We start from the raw sequence: 24,722 nt of genomic DNA, 5'->3' as shown, positions 1-24,722 counted from the left end.
TGGAATGATCCTGAATTCATCTGTGCTGCTCATTCCTGCTTTCAACTTTTCCCCATCCCAGTGTAAGTCCAAGCAGTTGGAGTGGATGCTTACCCTGAGGACACCCCAGGGCTCGTGCATCAGGCAGATGTGGAGGTGGGCAGCTCAAGGTACCCGGCAGGTTGAACTGCTTCTGCTGGCGCGGGCACTGCGGCGAGGGGTGCAGGGGGGACGGGGGCGTCGCACTAGGGGGCAGCGGGGGAGCCGGCGAGGAGGGTGTGGAGGAGGTGGTGGAGGAGGGGTTGCTGCTGGAGTCTGGCTGGTAGGGCACCGGGATGTGGTCCTGCAGCACAGGGAGGAGAGAAGAGATGAGCCGGTGAGAGCAGTGCCAGCCAGTGCCGTCCTAAAGTGCTGCAGTGCAGGTGACCCCAAGTGACAAACAAGAGCTACACAGGTCAGCCCAGTCGCCCCCCCCAACCCCGTTTCCAGAAGCCCTGGAACACAATGAAAGCCCCAGCCTGGTCTTTTCCAAAGCCGTTTGTATTCACAGTTTGCACCAAGACCATTTCACACTGGAAAAGGGGCTCCTCCTCCAGCCCCTCCAGGCTACACGCCAACAGGAGAGGGCTTCCCAAACCCTGATGGCTCTGTGGAGCCATGGCCACTGAGTCCAGCACTGGAGGCCACATCCACGAGCCTCTGTCCTTAGAGACATCAAGGACCTGGCTGCTTCTACCAAGCTCCTTTGAGCCAAAACACCAGCGCCTTGCTCAGAGCAGGGGGCTGAGCTGAAGCAGATTCAGATGGATCAGCCACCACAGCCCAAGCCCTTCGTTGACCCTTTTAAGCAAGGCAAGGACAAGCTTCACATGCACCTCCACACACTGCGATGGGTAGCGCACCCTGTGCTACCTCTGGCTAGCCACGAGCAATTTGCCACTGAAAGCAACAGGCTCAAAATTTCATCACAAGTAGCCCCAGGACAGTTTTATTGTTATTAATGCAGGGCAGAAGCAAGCAAGGAATGCACTGTCAGGTCTGGCTTGACGAGCTTTGCCAGGGACACAATCAAATTCTGGGCTTCTTTTATTTGTAACAATAAATCTGTTATTTACAGAAGTCTCAGGCAGTGCAGAGACCTCAAACCCCCCACAAATTCAGCTTATTTGGGAGATTTAAAGGCCACAATGGAGCAGGACCAGTGGGACACAGGCTATTTTGAAAGCACTGATCCTATTTTGTTTTTAAGCTGAGGGGCTGGGAGATGCTACATCCTAGGGACAGCCTGCCCACCTGCTCCTGCTCCAAACACAAGGTTGGGGCACGGCCCTTTTTTGCTCTCAAACTCCTTTTAGAAACGACTCTCTGCTCCCACCCAGCAAACGGGATTGATGGAGAAGGACATGCCTTGGGAAAGTCACTGCTCCTCGTGCAAGGAGCATCCCTGCTGGGAAAGCTGCAGCAGATGGGGTGGCTCAAACGATCCGACTCGAGTAGCATTTGAAGATGCCACCACTTTGGTATCTTCATACCATCTTTGCTGCGTGCAAAGAACCAGTAAAAGCCACGGATATTTGGGCAACACGGGGCTGGTCCCCTCTGGCAGGGGCTGGGCATGAAGAGGGGGTTGAGGGCACAGGGAGGAGCAGCTCACCTTGTTGAGTTTGTTGGTTTTGGGGAGTGTCTGGCTGATGTGCAAGTCTGAATACCTGGGGGGTTTCCGCAAGGGGTTGTTGATATCGCAGGGCACCGACTCTGTCCGGACTAACCTTGCTGGATTAAAAAGGGAGAGAGGGGAAAAGGGGATGGAAAGGAAGGGGAGAGAGATGGAGAGACGTCAAATCATCAAAGGAGAACTTGGGGTCAACCCTGCACTTGCAAACCACTCCTGAATCGCTCTCCAAAGCGATCTCTGGCTGCACCTCCAGCCGCTGGGCTCCTGCACCAGGAAGGCAGCCAGATTCCGAGCTCCCCCCAGCACCCAGGCTACAGGCAACCCTCCCAGGATATGGATGGGATGCAAAGTGTATTCTTCTTCCCGCACTGAGGGTCAACAATTCAGAGTGGGTCAGCAGCCTCCACGACCACCCTGTGAGCTGGGGGTTCAGCCAGCACTGGGAGAAGGCACCATCTCTTCTTGCACTTTGGGGCAAGAGGAAGGAGCTGGCTCAGAGCATCCTGCTCTTAGCAGGGAGACTTTTATTGAGAGGAAAGGCAGCCTGCAGCCCAGGGGAATCAGGAATGGGTTGGCTGCAAGGCAATGTATTTAAAAGCTTTGCAGGGGGGCTATTTCACTGATGCTTAGGGCACCCCAAAGCCACATCACTCCTTGCTCCCACGATAAAACACACAGTGGGCAGCTCTAGGTCTTGCAACATCACAGACCACAGCCATAAACCCCAGTCCTGGGAGCCCAGCTGCCCCCCAGCAGCACGGGGACACTGCTTTTCCTGCCCCTTGGTCAGGGTTTGCAGCAGCTCAGAGCACGACGGGAGTGTCTTCAGCCCCTTCCACCCAAAATTGCTGCAAGCAAGGGCATGGGAGCCAGTGCAAAGCTTTCCCCATTATTAAACCAAGAAGTGTGGGTTTGGTGGTATTTAGCACAGAGCAACAGCCTTCAGAACTCAAAATTAGAGGCAACGGTAATTGGAAGCGTTTCCATTAGGCAGTCACAGTCCTCTGGCCGTCAGGAAGCACTCGGCCAAAATCTGGAAGAAAAGAGGTGGGAAGCAATGCCCGTCATCCTGCTGCAAAGTTCTCCCTCCTCCGCAGGTTTTAAGACGGGCTTTCCTGAGGAGAGCAGGATAAGGCAGCTCCGAGAGCACCACGAGCATCCGCAGGGGGCACGGCCGCATCCCCGTTACGGGGACCCCCATGCACCGACGGCGCCGCGGGACATTTCGGGTGCCACGCATCCACCCTAAGCTCTCGACGGTAGCAAAAGGCTAAAACCTGTTGCACTTACCCCGTGCGGTGGGGAATCTGAAAAGAAAAGGAGGCAGGGAAAGGGTGGGTGGAAGTGGTTTGCAATGCAAATCTGCCTCGCCCCGAACGGTTCGTCTCCCTACAAGCGGAAAAAACGGTGGGTAAAATTTTCACAGAGCGCCCAAAGCGGTTCGGGAGCCTCCGTCCCACCAGCCGGCCGGCAGCAAGAGTCAGGCTCCCGAATCGCCCGGGGGGCTTTTGAAAGTTTTACCTGGTGGCAACATCCACGGAGGCAGAAGGGGGAAGAAAGGCCCTTACCTCCCCGATGGATGATCAGCAGGTGACACGGAGGGGCCTCTTTGGTGCATTTGTTGTGGCACTTGAGCCTAGCAGGGAACAGAGAAAATGGGGTGAGAAGCGAGGGTGAAGGGGACACAGAGCATCGTGGTACAGCCGAAGGGATGCAGCTCAGAGCAGGGAGCAAACTGCAGTCCAGGGACTCTTTCTCCACTCAGGAAGGTGACTTGATGTCATATTTTGGTTGTTCATAGCCCCTGGGTGCTCGCTGCCCAAGCAAACCCTTGTGCATCCCTGCGTCCTGCAGCTTTCACTGAGGAAGACGCACATTTCCCACGCTGCCCTCTCAGAATGTGGACACAGATTAGAAACGGTGTGGGGTGCACATCCCAGAGCATCAGGGTGGGTTGGCAGGGAGGACAAACAAGTGCCATGGTCAGTGCATCTGATCCAATAAAAGGGTGCAGGAACCCCCAGACCTGGTGGGACCACCTCACTCCCCCTTTCTCTGCTGGCTCTGGGGGACCAGGCACATACCAGCCAGCCTGAGGATGCCCAAAATAATCATTTCTGCCAGTCTCAGCTGAAATAAAAGAAGCAGAGACCCACACTCACAGGAAAGACACTTCCCTCAACCACCATCCAGTGCCAACGCTGCTTTATGCTTAATTAAATCCAGGGGCAGCAGAGGGGATGGAAGCAGCTGCCCCGGCTGCCTTTGGCTTCCGATGAATCTCTGCCATTGTGCCCTCCCTCCCGAGCTTTAGTACCAACGCATTTAATGAAAATAATGAGAGCATTTACAGCTACGTTGAATATTCTGCAGAGCTTTGCCTGGTTTCGCAGAGCTGGGGCAGGAATCTATGGAGGGTTTCACCCCTGGGTCATGCATATAGGCATAAGCAGGCTCCCGTCGCCTCAAAACGGTCCCGTTCATTCTTAATTAGGGATGGAAAAAAGTCCCCAGCTCACGCTCCTCCACAACAGCCCCAGCAGAGCAGGGAGAGCCACGAGAGAGAAAACAATGAAGAGGAAAGGGTTTAAAAAACCAAGGGTAAAAGATGAATAAAAAGACAGCAGCTACAAGTCAATGAGCTGGGTAATGAAAATTCAGGAGTCGCGCGTGTTCGTTTTTATTACAAAGCCATTCCAAGAGGGAAAGGCAAAGATTAATTCAGCGTTCAAGGCTTGGGGGGATTTGGGGTCTGTTTGTTTGTTTTATGCTGGGGCCAGGTGGCTATGAACCTAAATACTTCGTGTTCACCCTAACTTTTAACAACCAGGGAATGTATTTGCTCTTTTCTGAGCGACACAGAGCCAGAGCATCCCAGCATCCCTCCTCCTGCATGGGGACCAGCCCCAGGCAGGGACCACAGGCAGCAAAGCCTCCAGTTGTTTGAGCATCAAATGCAGCAGGAATCACTGCTTTAAAAATCTATATATATTTGATACTATCACTTCCAGAAAACCACCACCAGCTGCAGAGTAACCAAGCATTTCTTATCTAGGTTTAAATCCCAATTTGCTAACTCATCAGCATTTAATCAACAGCAACAGTGATCATTATCACTCGCCCTAACTCAGTTGCTCCCAGACAATCAGCATATTCCCAGAATCCATCCCAGCAATCGTGTCTCCAGAAGCAGCTTTACTAAGTACTGATGGCTGCATGATACTGTGTAAGAGCTGGGCTACGCTGGGTTTGACGCAGCATAAGTGCTCTCAGCCTCTGCCTCGCTATCTTTTTCCAGTCCCACCAAGTTTTATGGCCAGCAACTTTGCATCACAGCTTAATTGCTGTTTGGAGAGGGTTGGCTTCTCAGTACCAGGAGGACAGGCTGAGAGAGTTGGGGTTGTTCAGCCTGGAGAAGAGAAGGCTGCGGGGAGACCTTAGAGCAGCTTCCAGTGCTGAAAGGGGCTCCAGGAAAGCTGGGGAGGGGCTCCTGATCAGGGAGTGGAGGGATAAGATGAGGGGGAATGGGTTTGAGCTGAAATAGGGGAGATTGAGATGGGGTATTGGGAAGAAATGTTTCCTTGTGAGGGCGGGGAGGCCCTGGCCCAGATTTTCCATACAGGTGGTGGCTGCCCCATCCCTGGAGGTGTCCAAGGCCAGGTTGGATGGGGCTCGGAGCAACCAGATCCAGTGGGAGGTGTCCCTGCCCATGGCAGGAGGTGGAACCGGATGGGCTTTGAGGTCCACTCCAACCCAAACCATTCCATGCTTCTCTGATTCTACAATTCTAAGACCTCTGATACAAAATAGAATAGAGGCTACAACCCAAGTCTGCAAGCAAAAACCATCCCATGCCCAGCACTACCCCACAGGCACACGATGCTCTCATTGGAGCCGCTCTCAGCCCCCCAGTCCAGCACATCCATCCCTTCCATCTCCTGCAGGTAATTCCACACGTAACCCTATAACACCATCATCTAAAGCCAGGCCAAGGCCGGCAGCAAGCAGGGAGGCTGTCAGGATCTGAGTCAGAGCTCTGGTGCAAGCAGAGCCGAGGTCTGGCAGACAGCAGCCTCCCCAAGGACCCCCCTCCCATCCCCAGCACTCAGACCCAACCTCAGCCCCATCTTAGGGCGTTCTTCACCCAATTTGATGTCTCATTAAAGCCTTCTGCAAGGATGAGCTGGTGAGAGGCTGGCTGGTTTCCCCGCACCCGAGTCCTTGCTCAACACAAACAGCTCCAGTGCTGCAACTTACTTGCAGTTTTTGCATTTTAAGCCGAACAACATTCCTTTCCCGCAGACGGTGCAGGTCTGAGACATCCAGTACTTGGTGGAAAACCTGCAGAGAGAAACACAGATGGCAGCCAGGGAGAGATGAAGCTGTGCTGCCCTATCTTCTGCTCCTGCAGAAACATCTCTCGAGCCACTCTTATCTACCAAATGCTGCTGCAGGTATTGAGGCACATTTTAGGGATGCCAAAGAACAAATCTGAGTCCTCCTTTGGCTATGCAAAAGACACAGCCTGCTCCAGGCAGGGCATTAGCCATTGGCTTGCTGCAGCACCCCAGCTTTGCCCACCCCAGGCTGTGGTCAGAGTCCCCAGAACCCCTCCCTGCCCTGGGAACCCAAGTTTCCAGCCCATCAAAGAAGCAGCTGCCCCATTGCACAGCAGCACTAAGCTCATTCCTAGTGCTTCTTCTTGCAATAGGATACAAGAAGGGCAATAATCCGGAGATGGGAAATTTGCTGAAGGTTGGTAGGGTCACTGATTATACACAGCTTTTATTGATAGCAGCTCAAGCCTTATCTAAACCAAATCTCAACTGAAATGGAATTTAAATGGGCTTCTAGGACAGCCCAGCCCAGCATGGGAAAGGGGGAACAGCCCTGAGCCCTCCATCCTGGACCAGAGATGGAAAGGGAGATGCTCATCCCCCAGCGCTGTGGCAGGTTTGGCTTACCTGTGTTTTATTGAGTTTCCTAGATCTCGACGGGGGATCTGCGGGGACCAGCGAGGCACTGACAGCGTATCTGCAGGGAGAGGAGAGCCAGGGAAAACCATCAGGTGGTAACAAAGGCAAGAGCAAGGGGTCAAGCTTTTGGGGAGGGAGCAAAGGATGAACACCAAAAATAGGGTTTGCTTAATATTTCCCCTTACAGACATCCCTTTCTGGAAAGCAAAAGGAGTCTGGATTTGTGCTTGGGTCTGTGGGGAATCGGGGTCTCCTGCCCCCTATAAAAGCCCCCAGTTTGGACCAGGGAGAGAGATGGAAGCTGACACACCTACACCCATGGGTGCTGCACCCACCTGCACACAGAGTGGGACTGCAAAGCTGTCAGAGCCACGTCATGATATTCAAACACAAAAGGGAAAATGAAGCTGAAACGGCAACTGCATCATTTATTAATAAGACATCACGTCTCGTAGTTGTGGCTGAACAAAAAGCTAAGTGTCAGCCGCTCAGAAGGCAATTTAACTCGTATTCAAGTAGGAAAACAAAGTAAAAAGCAGCCTCAGCACCCTCCTTCAAAGGGAAAAGGAGGGAGAAAGGGTAACAGGACCTTGGCTGGGTAAGGAAAAAGAGATAAGTTCATTAGCGCCGGCTGGAGCAGGCAGGTAATCAGCAGCATAGTCGTGCCAGCGCTGTGCTCGGACTCCACGTCCCCCTTCAGCCTCAGCAAGGGCAGAGACGCTGCTCCTCCTCCTCCTCCAGCTGCACTGGCCACAGGAGACACCCTGCCCCATGCAATATGGGGATCAGTGCCGGGGATTCAGAGGCTGGAGTTTTCAATAAGGGATTTGAGAGGTTTCCCAGGCAGAAGCAACCAGCCTGGGCACACGATGAGCCGAGCCACGGCGCAGAGCCCGGCCGTTTGCTCAGAACACCAGCAAATCCTTCACTAAATACACTTTCGATATTATCCCTCTGAGCAGGGAGAGCCACTGTTTGCTTTAATATCCCCTTTTAATATAGCAGGCGGCAGGGTGTTTTAATTGCACTCTCTTTCTGAAGGTTACATTTACATCCCGCTTCCCGTCCAAGGCACCCAGCGCCGGCGCAGCTCCGTGGTTGTTAAAAGTCTCGGGAGCAGCTGAAAACACATCCATCTCCAATCCTTCCCGCAGGCAGATGCTCTGACTCCTTCTCTTACTGCGCCACCTCAGCCCCGATTACCTTGCGGGCACAGCCAGCGATTAAGATGTCGAAGGCCTACAAAGTCAATTAAAGTAATTGCTGCCCCCAGCCCCGGGTAGGCTGATTTACACCAATATTTTTGACCCACGCTTCTCAACAGCCCTTGAAACAACCCACGCTGTGCTCGGGGACCAGCATCCCTCCCGCTACCCCAACATCTGCAGGCTCCTAGGGATGCCCGCAAGCCCTAAAGATGATGCTTTCAAGTAGGACTGCAACCACTATCCCTCCCTAAACACCATTTTCTCATCAGTAAATCACATATATACAAATAAGTTTCCCCCTCACCACCGCTCCTTGACGAACTAAGTACGCTGAGAATAGCTCCTCTCCCAGAATTAAATCACAGCCTCCGCTTTATCAGCCACAATTTATTGCCACTAACTTTCAGCTGGCCTCAATTAAATCCTGCCACCACCGGGAGGGGGAGAGGGAACATAGGCAAAGACGGCTGAGCCTTTTAATTACTTTCTAAATGTGCTTGCTGCAAAAATGTATTAAAGTGTATCGGGAATTTTAACCTCCTAACAAAAATGAGACCTGCGTGATTCACAGCTAATTATGATCATTAGAGGGAGCGATACACGAACGATCACGGCGTTTAACAATAGACCTGCTGTTCGAAAGAGGGAAAACAAGCAAAGTGGGGCAGAAGGGCAGGGGAAGGTGCCCCACAGCCTCAGGAAACAGCCCCAAGGCTTCGGGGGGCTCTGAAGTTAATTCTCTTTAACCCCCGTGCAGAGGACACCCACTTCTCCCCACACAACATCAAATGCCAAAAGGGAAGGTGGAGATGCAGCAAGCTTCCCAAAGTGCAGGAAGAATATTCTCAGCAAAAAAATTGCCACAAAAAGAGGTAACTGCAAGGAAAAAAAAAAAAAAACAAAAAAAACCTCATGGCCATGGAGTGTATCTCATGCTGGGGGGCAAAGGGGGGGAGAAAGGCTTTGTGCATGATGGAGAAATGCTGGACCCAAGGAGCTGCAGCAGGATAATCACAGAATCACCAGGTTGGAAGAGACCCACCGGATCATCAAGTCCAACCATTGTTGACCCCCGTGAGCTTTGAAGCACGAAGCAGGCTGCCTGCCCTCCATCCTTCTGCTGCTGGCAGTTCGCCGCCCCGTGGAACGACCCCGAGCTGCCCCACGACGATTGATGTCTCCTGACCTCCCCTGCCCGGGTGTCAGTCATTACTTAGACATTTATCACCAGCAACCTCCTTTACGGCTTGAAAATCAGAGCTCTCTTAGCCATAACTCCCCTTGCACAAGTGCATAAGGGCAGGTTTAGGATTTTATTTCCCCTCCTTTCTTCCTCTGAGGTGGTATTTGATGGGCACAGGAGTGATTTCCCAGGGAGGAACGCAGCTGCTGCCCACTGAGCAGCTCAGTGGGGACCCTCCAGACGAGCACCCATCCCTTTCCTGCCTCCCCATCACCAGGAGGGGCTCTCAAAAGTAAAACCTGCTTCCCAACGTCACGACACTGCCCGGTGCCACCACCCAGCACATCGATCCTCACAGCCAAGCACCCAGAGCTGGGGGATGCCACCCTCCATCCAAACACCCCAAAACCTCCGCGCTTTCCTCCACTGCAGCATCACACTGGCAAAGGTCACAGCTCCTGCTCCGCGCAGCACAGCTTATCCTTGAATCAACAGCCTGTGCTTGACGGGATCAGATGTGCTGCGAGGAGAGTGGGGAAGGGGGGATACTGTCCAGGCAGAGGGTGACAGCCGCCTCCGGCACGTCTCTGACAGCCGACATGGGCGAAGAGCCCTGTGCCCGGCTCCCCAGCGGTGACAGGCAGCTGTGACAGCCGCCACTGGCCCCTGAGTGGCACCCGCGCATCTCAGAGGTGACGGGGACCAGGATGCTGCCTCGGCCGTGACGCCCTCCTTGTCCCTGCTGCCATCTCGACAGCTCCCCGGTGCCTTTCAGCTGCCGGTGCGGATGTTTCCTCGTCGCTCCCTAGTCAGAAGGCAGGATGCCTGAGCATCTCCTGCATGGGGGAGAGCAGCCAGAGCTTTCCTATTCCATCTGTTTGGGGTTTCCATGCTCCCCGGGGGCAGAGCAAGAGGGCAGCGATGCCCTCAGCAAGCCCCAACACCCTCATCAAATACACCAGGAGCATCACCGGGGGCAGACAGCACAGGGAGCCACACCAACAGGGACAGTGTTTTGGTATGACATCCCTTTTAATTTCCTGGCACCTTTCTGGATACCCAGGGAACTGGCGTGAATGTGTTATCCATCACAGTGACAGCCCAATAAACAAACCCTCCTCTTCCTACTACAACAAACAGCACAGGGAAACGCTCACATTAAGAATGGGATGGATAAAAGGGATGGAAGTGAACTTGGAAAGCATCCTGGGATGAATCACTATGAAACCACGGAACAGCCAAGAGACTTTGTACTTGTCTGTAGATGTCCTACAGACCTGCATCTACCCCGGGTAGCCACCAAAACACTCCCAGTGCCAGCCCCAGGATGGTTAAGTCCCCTGGAGAGATTATGAGGAGACACCAGAGTGCAGCCTCCTCCTGAAACAGGCAACCACGGCAAATCCACCATCAGCTGCATCTCCCATTTCCAGGTAGAAATAACAGCGCAGGGCCCATATCATGCTGGTGATGGGGGACACCAGCAGATGTTACATGGACCCAGCCAAGGAACCAAGTGCACCAGCAAGCTGCTCCACAGCAAAGAATGCACCCAAGGGTGCAAAGTCCCTCCTCAAGTCACCACAGTCCCCACTCTGGCTGGTTTTAGGACCAAAATAGGATGGGAGAGATCCCCAGATAGCTCAGCTGCAGCAGCAAAGGAAGCTGCAGCAACACCAGAGCAGCAGCACTGGCAGCTTTCCCCTCCATGATATAAAATCCAGGCAGGATTCAAGCTAAAAAGGGGCTCAACCTGCCCCCTCCATCAGTGCAAATATTCTGAACACAATCACAGCCAGGTCCAAACACAGCCGTGTCCCTGCTGCGAGTGGAAACAAAGCCTCAGCCTGTGCAGAGGGGATCACCCAAAGCAGCCGAACAAGGCAGAGCTATTCTCACAGCATCTCTCTAGTAAGAAAACAGAGTCACTTTATAATCCCGGCAGTTCCTCCTTGCAGCGTAACAATCCTATTTATACAGCCAAAATGCCATGTTCAGTTGCTTTGCTGGCTTAAATACTCACATTGTGATTTTTCCCCCTCAATTCACAGCCTTGCAGGGTCAATTAGGCTTACCCAGACAAAGCCGTATTATTACACTCTCCACACTGTTTTGCTGGGGTAGGAAACCCTCCGTCTGGAGCAGCCTGATGGAGAGGCAGCCAGCTGTGGCCAGCTGTGGGCTGCAAGGAGGTCCCAGCTGTGCTGCCCACAGAGCCATGGAATGCTCATTCCATGGATTGTACTGGCAGCTGGGCAGGCTCAGCGAGGAGAAAGGATGGTCACAAAAAAAGGATGTTCTGCTTGGGAAGTCCCCTGTTGAAGACTGGGTTGGGACAGCATTAAGGAGAAGTCTCTTCCCATGAAACCACCCCCAGCATTAGGGATGAGATGTCAAGGCCACGTTGGATGGGGCTTGGAGCAACCTGATCCAGTGGGAGGTGTCCCTGCCCACAGCAGGGGGTTGGAACTGGATGAGTTTTAAGGTCTCTTCCAATCCAAATTGTTCTATGTCTGCAGAGAGGAGCCGTGGTCTAAATAGCACTGACTGCTTGTACATGTGCCTCACAGCACGTTCAACACCAGCATCATGCTCTCAGATCCTGCCTGGTCCTTTGCAGCAGAAAGGCTGGATTTAGTGCTCCTGGATTCCCAGCACAGGGCTTGATCCACTGGACAATGTCTTGAATCCCTCTCTGCCAGCCATACCTACCCAACTCCAGCCCTTCAGAGGGCTCTTTTGCAGACAGTCAGAGGCTGAGGAAGCACTAAGAGCTCTCATGGCAACTCAGCACTTGCCACTTGGCCATCACTGGTTGACCACCCAAGCCCCAGGAAGGCACAACCAGGCTGCTTACCAGGGTAGAAAGTCAGTGCCATAACCTGCAAAGTCCTCGGGCACAAAGGCAAGAGACAGAACAGGTCTGGGATCCAGGAGAAGCGACCCAGGAGGGACACAGACAGAGAGGCACCAAAGGCAACCGTGGATGCAACAGAGCTGAGACACAGGAATGGGTCAATGTACCCAGCTGGGAGCCGAGGAGAGGTGAGGTGAGCATCACTGCAGACCACATTAAAACAGTTGTGATCAGGTTTTGAGGGACAAGACGAAGATTTTGAGGGCTCAACTGCTCATAACTCCATGTACGAGGGGATGCTCTACAGCTCTTCTCTTGCTCTCAGGCCACATCTCTCCCTTGTGTGTGTTCAGAGGCTCCTCATGCAGCTTGTTGCCAGCCCTTGCACTCTCACTTCACATCTGGGAAAATCTATTCCCGTGAGGGCAATTCGGTTGTTAAAAATGAGAGAAAAGCACCCAAATCTGCATCTGATCAGGACCAGAGATGACACAGATGGGAGCGTGTTCCTGCCACAAGCAGCAAGACATGCTGGCTGTTGAAAAGAGATCGAGAGACAGCTGGGGAGAGAGGGGTCTCGCCAAGGGCTCACCAGCCTCCTCTCCTGCATCTCAATCCAACAACAACAACATATTTTTGTTTCAGTGCTTATGGAAGTAATTCCACGTCAATCCAGAGCATGTCAGGTGCTGCCACGCTGATCCCACAAGAGAAAAGGGAAGAGGCATTTTCCTTTTTAAAAGCCTAGGTACCCATGGTTATAGGGATGCAATATGGTGGAGAATTCAGGTGCTAAACTGCATCTACACCTCAAAGATGGGGATGGGGACAAGGAGACCCCTTGGGATGCGAGGTGGGCTTGATGCATTGGCTCCCACTCTTGGTGAACCCCACAGAGCTCATCCAGCAGCATGTGGGAAACGCCTTGCACTTGAAAGGCAACAAGAAATAGTGGCACCCCAGGACATGGGGTGAGGTGTCACCCCCCAAAGCACAACCAGCACTTCTCTTAGGACCTACAAGGTCAGCTACTTTGAAGCAGCAACGACAGCAGCAAGATGAGACCAGGGGACCTGAGGACATACAGAACACTGTGTGCCAGACTAAGGGAAGCCACCCAGGTCCCATAACAGAAATTCTGGGCATGGGGAAAGTTACAGCAATATCTGCTCCTCCCCACAAATAAATACGCCTCTGCAGTGCTTGGCATAACTCATCTCCTCCCTGCAAGGTAATGAACCCTGGCATCAAGCTCCATTAAACCCCATCTCTCTCCCTGCAGGGCCACGCTCAGCATCCAGCTGCCACATGCAGGACACGTCCACTCTTCCCACAGGGTCGCAAACTGGAAAGCAAACGTAGAAGCAGATAGAAACCCAGGATGCAGCTGGAGGACAAGGCCACCAGTACAGAAACGATGCAGATACAGAAGAGACCTAGAAAAACTACAATCCAGTGGGATGGTTTTGCCTTGCATCCCATTTTCCTCACAGGTTCCAGGAGCAAGGGTGGCTGAGCGCATAGATTCTGATCCTGCAAGGACCAAACGCTTTGGCTGATGCTAAAACTTCTCAAAAGGGATCAAACAGCTGAAGCAACCAAGACTCTCTTCTCCATAGCTCACAACTAGCCCAGAAAACAAACATTCACAGTAGCCAAGAACGTCGGAAGGCCAAGCGAAATGAGAAGAGACACCTCTCCAGCAGCGTTAGTCACTTGATAGCCCATCACTTCTCATCGCATCACGTTCCTGCAGTGCCACGTTACATCAGGTTATTACACCATGGGATTTAATCCAATGTTGATGCGTGAGGAAACCTAATGCAACCAGACACAGTGGGGGGTTGCTGAGAACGGGTCGTATTTCTTGGTTTCTGGTTCACTAGTCCCCAGTGTTCTGGGTTGCAAGTGAGCTCAGCTGATGCCGCGGGGGAAAGAGCAATGCAAAAATACCCCTCGCGCCAGGCAAACCTGATGGCGAGTCAGGTAGTTGAATATGTCTAGAAATAACACTGCCTGCCCGCATAGCTCCTGCCAGGTACCGCTGTCCCCAAAGCCAAAGAAAGGAAAGGAATAGGATGCCAGAAATGGCTTAGTGGCCCTTCAACAATCCTAACCAGCAGCTCATTGGTGTAAAAAAGTAATGACAGAAAGAAACTATGAGAGTTTTGCCTTGCAGAGGGCTGGGCAAAGGAACTGCCCCATCACACCGGCAACCAGTACCTGCAAACTGGTGCTTGAGTGCCTGGTGAAGCCACCCCAGTGCTGCTTCCCACCCCAGTGAGAAGCATGGTGAGGAGGAAAAGCTGCTGACGCTGGGGGGCTGGATGGGAGAGGATGTGGGGATGAAAGCAGGACAAAGGAACCACCCCATCACATCAGCACCTGCAAACTGTTGCTTGGGGTGCCTGATAAAGCCATCCTGGTGTCACTTCCCACCCCAGTGAGAAGCATGGCAAGGAGGAAAACCTGCCAGTGCCAAGGGGCTGGATGGGCAGGGAAGGATGTTGCCTGCAAACCCTTTCTTCAGTCAAGAGCTGAGCAGTAAGAATGACTGGAAGAACCCAAAATGAGCCAGAAAGATCACATTTGGGAAAGTAAACAGAAGGGGAAAGCCTGGGGAGGGGAAAGTGGCAGAAAACAAGCTTGCATATGGAGTCAGAGGAAGCTTTTAGCTAAGTAACAAGAGGAACTCGCCCTCCCTGTGACAGCTCTTGGCACGCAAATCGCTCCCAGCAGCTGCCACACGTTTTCTGGGAGGGTTTTGTTTAGGCTAAGAGTCATGTCTGGCTTGTAAAAGCTTCAATTCCTGCAGAATCCATAGGAGCACCCCGTCCAGGACAGGGATATAAGGGTCAGGCTGCTTCTCCCCAGCCAACAGCAACGCCTTGGGTGAACTCATCAGCCCAAACCCATCAAAGGGACCTACAGGAGAGCTGAGGGGGGGCTTTTGATCAGAGAGTGCAGGGACAGGATGAGACGGGATGGTTTTCAGCTGAAAGAGGAGAGATTGAGATGAGATCCTAGCGAGAAATATTTTGCTGTGAGGGTGGGGAGGCCCTGGCCCAGGTTGCCCAGAGCAGTGGTGGCTGCCCCATCCCTGGAGGTGTTCAAGGCCAGGTTGGATGGGGCTTGGAGCTCCTGATCCAGTGGGAGACGTCCCTGCCCATCTCCAGGGTTGGAACCAGACCAATGGAACATTGATCCGGTTGAAACACTTAACCAATGTCCTCCACACCCCTCAAGTTTCCCACAGTCACATCCTCTGTTTGGCATCAGCCATCACCCACCCCATGGAAGGGGGACCTTAGGGAGACACTTGGACTTACTTGCTGAGAAGGTGGCTTCGGTGTGGACGGGAGGGGTGGAAGGAAGGAAAGGCGGATACCCCACGAAGAAGGAGCGCAGGGAACGCTCGGAGAGGAGCGGGGAGCGCTGCGCAGGGATGTTCTCACAGCTTCCCACACTGTTGTTGATCTTGAGGTTCAAGGGCTTGTTCTTCTTCTTGACTCTGGAAGGAAGAAGGAGGAGGTAAAAGAGGAGAGAAAATTGAAGGGCAAGATTTGCTCACAGGTGGGGAGGAGGGAGCAGTGGGATCCACGGGACAGTTGCTCACACAGGGAGATGCTGCGACACCCTGTGAGCTTAAGCAATTAGACCTATACCCCTACAAGAAGTTTCAATCCCTCCCACCACCAAAAATAAGGCAATTTTCATTAAAGACCACATTGCATTTGAGAGGTCCTGCAAAACTTGGCTGAAAAGGGTCGGTTGGCCCATAAGTCCCATCACCCCCAACCTTGCTGGCCTCATTGCACTCTCAAAATCACCTACTGCCTGGCAGCCCTGTGCAGGGCTGCATCACCCCTCAGTGCCCCAACCCAGGAGTTTTCCAACACATGGTCATCAAGGACCCTCCCGACCTCCAGGAACGCAGCTCATGAATGGCTAGAAATGGTTTTCTCACAGATGATATGGTCAGCACTGATGCACAGCTGAATTACAGGTTTTTATTCAACACACACCTTCAATCCCTGATTAGAGCATCATGATTAAGGCAAAAAAAAAACAAACAAACAAAAAAAACAATGGAAGAGCAGAGAAGAAGGAGAATGAATTGCAGCACCTCTGGGACAGCAGTGGCTGAGCCCATCCTGCTGCAGTCTGAGACTGAAACCCAGAGCATGTGACCCTGAAACCAAAGCATTGCTGTGCCCTGCAATGCTACACAGAGCTGGGCAATGCCACCAGCCTTGGTACAGTAGAAATCAGGAGAGTATGAACCCACACACTGCTCCCTCTTGAAACTAAGCTGCTTTCCTGCAAGCACCTACGTGCTTGTTTGGAGGTACCAGCTCCTGCTCTGCTGCTGTCGCTCCAGTACCCTCGACCAGAGATGCCCCTGAGCTCAGAGACGAGCTCCTACGTGCAGGCATCCATCCATCCTCCCCAGGACCACGCATCTCCCACCGCCCCAGGTCCCAGCAGCGCCCAGGGGCAGCTGGTCCTGCCAGGCACTAGGAAATGACCACGCTGTGCTCACCCGCCTGCTTTAGCAGAAGAAAATTAAACTGCCTTCTAATAAGCTAATTGTTTCCTCACACAGGAAAACCTTTGAGGGTGGCTGTGATGACTTCTTTGGGTGTCCTGGGCCCAGGGATAAGGTGGATGATTTGCCTCCAGCCAGGTTTGATGGAACAAGCCTCCTGGCTTGGAGCCCATGGGGGTTCGATGCACCGGCAGCCCCACAGCCAACGTTTGCTGGGGAATCTAAGCTGTTCCTGACCCTAAACACCCAACACTTAAAGTAAATCCGCGAAGCACCAAAGCAAAGAGAAGCCTGGTAGCCCCTAGAGCCAGACCGACCCCTCCATCGTCGTCACTTGACTCAAACCCAACAGAACAACCACAACATCCCCAAACCAAAGCCCCCAGTGCGGCTCCCCAGCATGGGCACAGCCCCAGCTCCCCGCAAGCTCAGCCCCAGCACTTGGCCCAAAGTGCTTCCTGCAATGCAGTGATTAGCTCCTAATCTCATTTTTTTCCACCCATAAATCAGTTCCAGACCAAATATTTACGGCGAACATCATTTCCTTGCCAAGCAGGGCTGGTGACAGCTCTCATTATTAGGAAAGATGAGTGATTTTGGACAGAGATATTTTTCTCTCTCCCTGTTTCTTCAGAGAAAAAAAAAAAAAAGAAATCAATTAACAAACACGCACAAAACCCATGATCCAACTGGGTGACTGACAAGAGTTGGCCATCGGTCTCACCATGGCCTTGACCCCTTTTCTTCACCCCAAAGGAGGGTGAGCAGGGTCCAGCAGGATGCAGCAACAGGAGCATCCTCACCCATGGCAAGTTTTCTGCCTTGCAGGGACAGGGCACCCAGCTGCAAGCACCCCATCACTGGGGACAGTGTTGTTCCAGCAGTTAGGGACCCCTGAGTTGTCCCTGGCGGACCAAGAGTAAACCTGCACCTTCTCTTCCCTGGATGTGCCCAAGCTTTGAGTCCAGGCAGCTTACCCCGCTGCACCCAGGAGCAAACCTCCTCCTCCTCCATCTTCCAGCAAAGACAATGGAGAAGAAGGCAGAAACAGAAATAGTCCAAAAGCTGGAGGAAATTAAGTCTTGCAAGCAGCAGAGGGCACAAAAAATGAGCTGCAAGGACATCCCAAGAAGAGACGCATCTCCTCTGCTTCTCTGCAATCTCACCTCAGCCACTTCAAAGCAACCCCAAGGCCACAACCACTGATTTTGGGGACAAGGCACCCATTGGTCACACTGCCTTGGACTATCCTCATCTACCCAAGGGTGCATCCCAGGAGGGATGGAAAAAGCATGTCCTGGAAGTACTTCAAGGTCCTCCCAGCCTAAACCTCCCAAGCACAGCCTGGAACCCCAGACTCCACACCCTGGGGGCAGGAGAAGCCCCCTCCTCTGGGCATCACCCCCTTCCCACAGTCCCAAACCTGACATACACAGCAGAAATGCAAAGGTATGGTTTTTTTAAAAAATCAAGGAAGAACATCAGCTTAATTCCATTTTCTGTAGGGATAAAACCCACACACAGCAGCAGACCCCACTCCTGGGAGGGGGGTCCGGGCTGCACCTTGCTGCTAGAACTACATGATCTTTAAGGTCCCTTCCAAACCAAATCATTCTCCGATTCTATGATAATCTCAGCCAAACCAATAAAGTCCAGCGTACGATGCAAGCTGGGCTCATTCTGATGCTCGGTGGGGTTGGCCGCACTAACATCCCCATTAAGCAGCATTTCAGACTTCTCCAGAACTTGGCAAGTTCTCAGCTGCTTGGCTGAGGGAGTGGAAAAAGGCAAGCGCTCCACTTAAAACAACCCCGGGATGATACAGAAACACTGATGGAGAAGCAAACGTGTCAGAAGGGAAAGCGCAGCACAGTACAGCTCTGCAAAGCCGCAGGACCGCGGAAGGTGCTATTTAGATGGTGCTGATACCTCTCAACCCCCAGGAAGAACCATTTTCCTCCAGTCACAGCTGGACAACTATCAAAATGAGAGTCCACAGCCTGTGCCAAGCACCAGGCAGGGGGAGCAGGAAGCTAATTATACCCCTGGGCTTTGGGGTTTGGCTTTAAAGGGTTTGTGGGGGGCAAAGAGGACCACATACAGTCCATCTCCAGGCTTGAAGCCCCCTAAAATCTAAGGGACACCTTCAGGTGACTATGGCAGGTCTCCAGGGATAGCAAGAAAATTGTCACTGCAGGGACAACGGCTCCTTTCCTGCCAGATGTGGAGCAGTTTCCCAAATTTGAACACCCTGACACCTTTTATTTGCCACTCCAGGAGCCTCCACTCCCCTCTCTGTGCTGATCCCAGCCCCACTGATCCCAGCCCCTCCTTAGCATCCCCTGTCAGCCCCTCCACTCTTATCTCTCTCCATCCCCTAATCCTCTGCACAGCCCTCAAAAAGCCTCATTTTTATCCTTGCCTTTCTCTTGCATCTCCTGGAGGGGATACCAGGCAGAATCTCCCCCTCAAGCCCCTGAAACCAAAGTTCACAGGAGCGTCAGGGCTAATTTCTGCTGCACGTTGATGCGGATGCTCAGGAAAATTCAGTGCTGCTCGCTGGGGGCGATTCCATGCACATAGGTAAATGCCAACTATTAGAGACGTAATTTCACGCAAGAATTTTCTAAATACATGATGATGGCTTTCAAAATAAAGAGAAAAAAATAAATAGCCCAGCTAGTTTGAAGCACTTAATGCGTATCCCTTCAGGTGTCAATCCAGCCTGAATGGCTCATCCCCGCCTGCTCGGTGGAATCAGTCAAATGCTCATCACCGGCATCGGTAAAAAAATAGAGGGTTTCAACAGGCAGTGAAAAACACAAGCAGACACCCAGGACAAAGGGCCCATCACTCTTTTCAGCCCCAGCAAGGCTCTATCTGCATCAAAGCAGAAGGGCTGGGATTGACAGGGTCGGGAGATGGGATGCGGGGATAGTATGGATGCTAGAGGGTCCCAGCGAGGAAGCAGGGACTGCGAAAGCATGAAGCAGCCAGGATGTTCCCAAACATTTCACAGGCTGGAAGAGCAGGATATGCTGGGAAAGTGAGCGCTCTCCTGCAGAAGCTGGGGCACGGGGAAGTCTGTATGTTACAGGGAGTGGAGATGCAACAGTCATTGGGGTGTCAGCCCCGAGTCTGATGCTGCCCAGGGCTACGGCTGAGCCACAGCCATCCCAAAAAGGGCTCTCCAACAACCAGTTCCCTGCATCCCAGCGATGTTCACTTCTCCATGCCCATTTCTATCCTACAAGAAAGCTGGGGAGAGACTTTTTACAAGGGCCTGTAGTGATGGGAAGGAGAATGGCTTTAAATTGGAAAGGGGAAGGCTTAGATGAGATCTTAAGAAAAAATTCTTCACAATGAGGGTGCCCTGAGAAGTGGTGGCTGCCCCATCCCTGGAGGTGTTCAAGGCCAGGTTGGATGGGGCTTGGAACAACCTGATCCAGTGGGAGGTGTCCCTCCCATGGCAGGGGGGGAACTGGATGGGCTTTGAGGTCCCTTCTGACCCAAACTATTCCGATTCTTAAATAAATCAGGTAAATAACCCTGCTCTGCAAGCATTTGTAGTCACTTGTTAATATCATCATCATAAAAATAATCAGCAGAGGTTTAAATTTAAACTTGAGCTGAAACAGGTGAGTTGACCCCACAGCTGACTGCACCAGGCTATGTTTTATTCACCACTTTGCTCCTCTCCCGCACACTCCAATTTCAATGCAAGCATTGCTTTTAAAGGAAGCAAAATAGAGTAGAAAAAAAATAAATCCCCTCATTGGCATTTCAGTTAGGTCCCTGCAAAGGATTAAAGATTGCTGCTACCTGGCCTGAAGTGCACAGCCTCGGTCAGGATGCAGCTCGGGAGATTTATTGCCTTTTGACTGGCTTAATTGTGCGATATTCTGTATTAAATCAGAGGATGGAGAAGGTAAAGCACGGCCCCCACACCTCAGCAGCCTGCAAGGCTCTGCCTGGTGCAGAGGAAGCAGCACCAAGCAAGCAACATCCATGTGCACTGATAAAAAGGAGGGTACTCCACAATTCACTCTTGCATTTTTTAATGCAAAAAGAGCTGCCAGTTCTGCTCCCTTCCTGCTCGGTTCCCGTGCTGGCACATGGCTGGAAAACCCAACTCCTCTCTGCAGGGATTCCCAAAAAACCACAAAAATCCCAGTGACTTCCCCATCCAAGCAGCTCCAAAAAAACAGGATTGGGGAGTTTGTACCAAAACCACCATGGATACAGCCATCACCCAACCCATTCCATGATTCTATGATTATTTGAACCTCTCTGAAGAGATGAAATTTCTTCATTACACACCCAGACCTGAATAAGCTCAGTGCAAGACCGGCTCGATACTAAAGAAAATAGAGTCTATCCACCAGACATTACATTTATCCTCCTCATTACAGTAAGAGGCAACAACCCCCCCCTCCCTCGGTCAGAGGAAAAGCAAGTTCTTCATATCAAAGCCTCAACAGTTAAATATTTATCCAAGTGCCTGTCCCTGCTTCCCTGGATGGCTGAGTTTTAAGGTTCATATCTTACTGATCTATTATTCTCTTTTCATGGCATAAAGCCTAACTTTTTATTATGGCTGCAAATTATAAAGGTGGGAAATTCTTTGAAGGGAGCTCAAGTCAAACAGGTTTTTTTCCTACCCCCCTCTTGGGACTTGTACAGCAACAAGAGAGTTCTGCAGGAGGGCAGCAGGAACAACACTCGGAGCAGATGCAGGCAGCTGCATGGAAGGAGTTCGAGAAGCTAATTGCCAGGATCCTGAAGCAAATCCTGTTTCTCATTAGACCCCTCTTGTTTTCTTCGTTTCCACCATTACATTTCTTTGAGGAACACACAAGGGCAGTGGTGGATGAGCACCAACGGCTCAGGCCAACTAACACCAGTGAGCTTGAGTCACCTTTTGCTGGAGCCATGTCCACACCCGTTCAGCCCTGGGATGTCCCTCATTTACATCCAGATGAGTGGGTTTCTCCCTGCCTAGTGAACACGGCTTTAGCCAAGGGAGCAAGCTCCAGGCACTCCTCAGGCCCCCACCCCACCCTCATATCAAATCACTGACTCATAAAATGGTTTGGATTGGAAGAGACCTTTAAAGGTCACCTAGTCCAACCCCCCTGCAATGAGCATCTTCATGATGACAGGACTGTTGAGGGGCATCTTCAACTCCATCAGGTTGCTCAGAGCCCCGTCCAACCTGACCTTCAATGTTTCCAGAGATGGGGCATGCACCACCTCTCCGGGCTACCTATACAACCACCCTCATTGTAAAACATATTTTCTTTTTATTCCACTTAACTGTACCCTCTTTTAGTTTAAAAACATTACCCCTTGTCTTAACACTTCAGGCACTGTTAAAAAGTCTGTCCCCACCTTTCTTATCATCCCCTTTTCAGTACTGGGAGTCTGTTCTCAGGTCTCCCAGAGCCTTCTCTTCTCCAGTCTGCCTCTCAGCCTGTCCTCTCAGGAGAGGAATGGGTGGGTCGAAGACCTCCACGCTTGCAAAACAACTATCAAAAGGGATGCAGTCAGCAAAAGCCCCATCCAACCTGGTCTGAAGATGACCAGAAGAGGAGAGAGGAGCTGCTTCACATCCTTCCTGCATAGATACAAGCTGGAAGAAAGCACCAAGAAGAGCTCAAGCACATCCTCCTATCATGACCAGCAGTGGTCAATCCATCTTCTTGTCACCACCCTGGGACGTTGCCCACAGCAATGTCCTCGCTGTGCCCTGCCTTCCTCTCATGTATGGACACCATGGAAGCAGAAAACCAGGTAAAGCTGCCCGCAGCAGGAGAGCTCTGTTGCCTCTCACACACATACCCCGAGATGTTAATCTTTATCTAAATTCATAATCATGCTCTCCGTTTTGAAAGCGGCGAATGGAGGCTCAACTTCTCATTAAAGGACACGGTGAAAAGTTTCTCCTCCAAGCATGTTAAAGCTCCTGCTCCTCTTGATGGAACACCACAGCAGTAATTAACATTAATGACATACCTAAGGAGAACAGCAGCCCAGAGCAGTGGGATAATTGCAGCAGAGAGCCAGTTTGTTATGGTGGCTACCCATCACTGTCAAGAAACGGTGTGCAGACCCTACTTTGAGAGAGCTGGAGACAATCCAGGACCTGTGCAAAACTCCATGCACCGAGATTAATCAGAAAGGTTATTTGGATACAGAGAGAGAAAGAGAGACACAGAGAGAGAGATGTTGCTCATTTTGCTCTCCAAATTCCCTCACATCAATGCTCTCTCCCTTGCAGAAGTACCAGGTCTTTACATTTTCGGACAGCACACAGGATGAATAGCACAGAGCTGCAGATGCTGCATACGGATTACTTGCACATGTTGGTAGCGTCCCACTGCAGCCACCTGCTCTGCAAACATCAATCTCTTGCTCACCCCCAAAGCCAAGAGCCCACCTGCCTTTCCAAGCCTGGTAAACGTCAGAGAGACATCAGGCACAGAAGTTACCTCAATGCGGCTCGATCAAATCCAGCCCACGCAGAATATCAAATAATTGATCTACCTGGTAGAAGCATTGATTGGAATTAATACAAGGGAAAGTGTCATTATTACAAAGGTTGCAGAGCAGCAAAATAGATGACCTATCACTCCATAGCATTTAAAATCAGCATAGATGACTAACTATGACAGACAGTCTAACTACAGGCTGCTCAGTGCAGTGGGGATGGTGAAAATGACCTCTGGTTCTAGGTTTCTGCAAGTCTATGACTCAGTCTTTCACCTCTCTGCCCTGATCATAGAATGTCCTGAGTTCGAACGGACCCACAAGGACCATCAAGCCCAACTCCTGTCCCTGCACAGGACAGCCCCAACATTCACACCGTGGGGCTGAAGGCTTTGGTCAAAGGTTTCTGCAATATTGTCCAGCTTGGCACCCTGACTGCCTCCCTGAGGAGCCGTTCCAGTGCTCCACCACCCTCTGGGGGAAGAATCTCTTCTTTATGTCCAACCCAACCCTCCATCAGCACAGCTTTTGCCATTCCCTTAGGTCTTATCACTGGTCACCAGAAAGAAGAGATCAGCACCTGCTCCTCCTCTGGTGAGGAAGCAGTAAACTGCTATGAGGTCCCTCCTCAGTCGCCTCTTCTCCAGGCTGAGCAGTCCAAGTGACTTTAGCTGCTCCTCATACGACTTCCCCTCTAAACTCTAGGCCAAGTGACGCAGGAGATACCCTGTTCTCAGGGGCTTCTGTTAGATGGGATGGAAAAAAAACAACCCCACAACAGAGAAAGTGTCAGGTTAGAGTTGGTTCAGAGCTGGAAACAATACAAGGGAAAAGGGAAAAAAAAAAGGGTGCATGCTCTATCACCAGATCACATGTGAACTTCACATCTGACTTCACGCACCAGGATATCCTCATCTTGATGTTGAGATACAATAAAACAACCTCAGTGTCAACAAGGCTAAAGGTAAGGAAGACGACCACCATAAAGCTTTGGATAAAGAGCCTTTTCCACCAGAACACCTAACCCCATCCACATCCATGCCTCAAATGCAATTGCAACAATACAGGATAACGGGACTTCATTGAAAACTTACCTAAAATATAACTGCCTTGAGCTGGAGGAGCCTCCTCCCAGCCCAAACCTGACCTAGGTACACCAAAAAAACTGCATGTCCTCTCCAGCAGCCGCTTCACTTCAGCTCTCGGGAGAGTTCAGCCTTTCTCCAGGGCTCAGCTGTGTCAGGTCATACTGCTTTATTTCACCATCTACACACACTGACACTCCCCGTTCCCCAGCTGCTTGCAGGAGGCTGCTCTTCAAAGGCCACAGAGTTCATTAATTTGGCCAGGCTCAGAGTAGCAGAAGGATCCTAGGATGTCCTGAGCTGGAAGGGACCCACAAGGATCATCGAGTCCAACTCCAGTCCCTGCACAGGACAACCCCAACATTCACACCATGGGGCCACGGGCATTGACCAAAGGATTCTGGAATATTGTCAGGTTTGGTGCTGTGACTGCTCCCCTGGGACCTGTTCCAGTGCTCCACCACTCTTTACATGAGGAATCTGCTCCTAATGTCCAACCTAGCTCTCCCCTGGCATCTTCCTGCCATTCCCTTGGCTCCAGAAAGAAGAGCTCAGCACCTGCTCCTTCCCATGTGAGGAAACTGTAGAGTGTGATGAGGTCTCCCCTCAGCCTCCTCTTCTCCAGGCTGAAAAGACCCAGTGACTTCAGCTGCTCCTCACACAGCTTCCTCTCTAAACCCTTCACCAACTTTGTGGCCTCCTCCGACACTTTCCAGCAGAA

At 51.8% G+C, this 24,722-nt stretch overlaps 1 protein-coding gene across 4 annotated transcripts in view; it reads right to left on the bottom strand.

Moving 5' to 3' along the window:
• The window catches only part of KSR2 (kinase suppressor of ras 2), an 85,219-nt gene that overhangs the window by 36,705 nt on the left and 23,792 nt on the right, over positions 1-24,722 (bottom strand). For 2 of the 4 annotated variants that reach the window (XM_069870893.1, XM_069870894.1), the window contains exons 5-11: positions 15,208-15,389; positions 6,619-6,688; positions 5,912-5,995; positions 3,223-3,290; positions 2,945-3,043; positions 1,634-1,752; positions 154-322 (exon numbers count right to left, since the gene is read on the bottom strand). In XM_069870893.1, the coding sequence (XP_069726994.1) occupies positions 154-322; positions 1,634-1,752; positions 2,945-3,043; positions 3,223-3,290; positions 5,912-5,995; positions 6,619-6,688; positions 15,208-15,389 (791 nt within the window). Of the gene's footprint in view, positions 1-93; positions 323-1,633; positions 1,753-2,944; positions 3,044-3,222; positions 3,291-5,911; positions 5,996-6,618; positions 6,689-15,207; positions 15,390-24,722 lie in introns of all 4 variants that reach the window. The other 2 variants (XM_069870892.1, XM_069870895.1) reach the window with 2 other exon arrangements.

This window comes from Phaenicophaeus curvirostris, chromosome 17, assembly GCF_032191515.1.
Source record: "Phaenicophaeus curvirostris isolate KB17595 chromosome 17, BPBGC_Pcur_1.0, whole genome shotgun sequence".
Classification (NCBI taxonomy): domain Eukaryota; kingdom Metazoa; phylum Chordata; class Aves; order Cuculiformes; family Cuculidae; genus Phaenicophaeus; species Phaenicophaeus curvirostris.
This window is presented reverse-complemented; position numbering and strand designations above follow the sequence as displayed.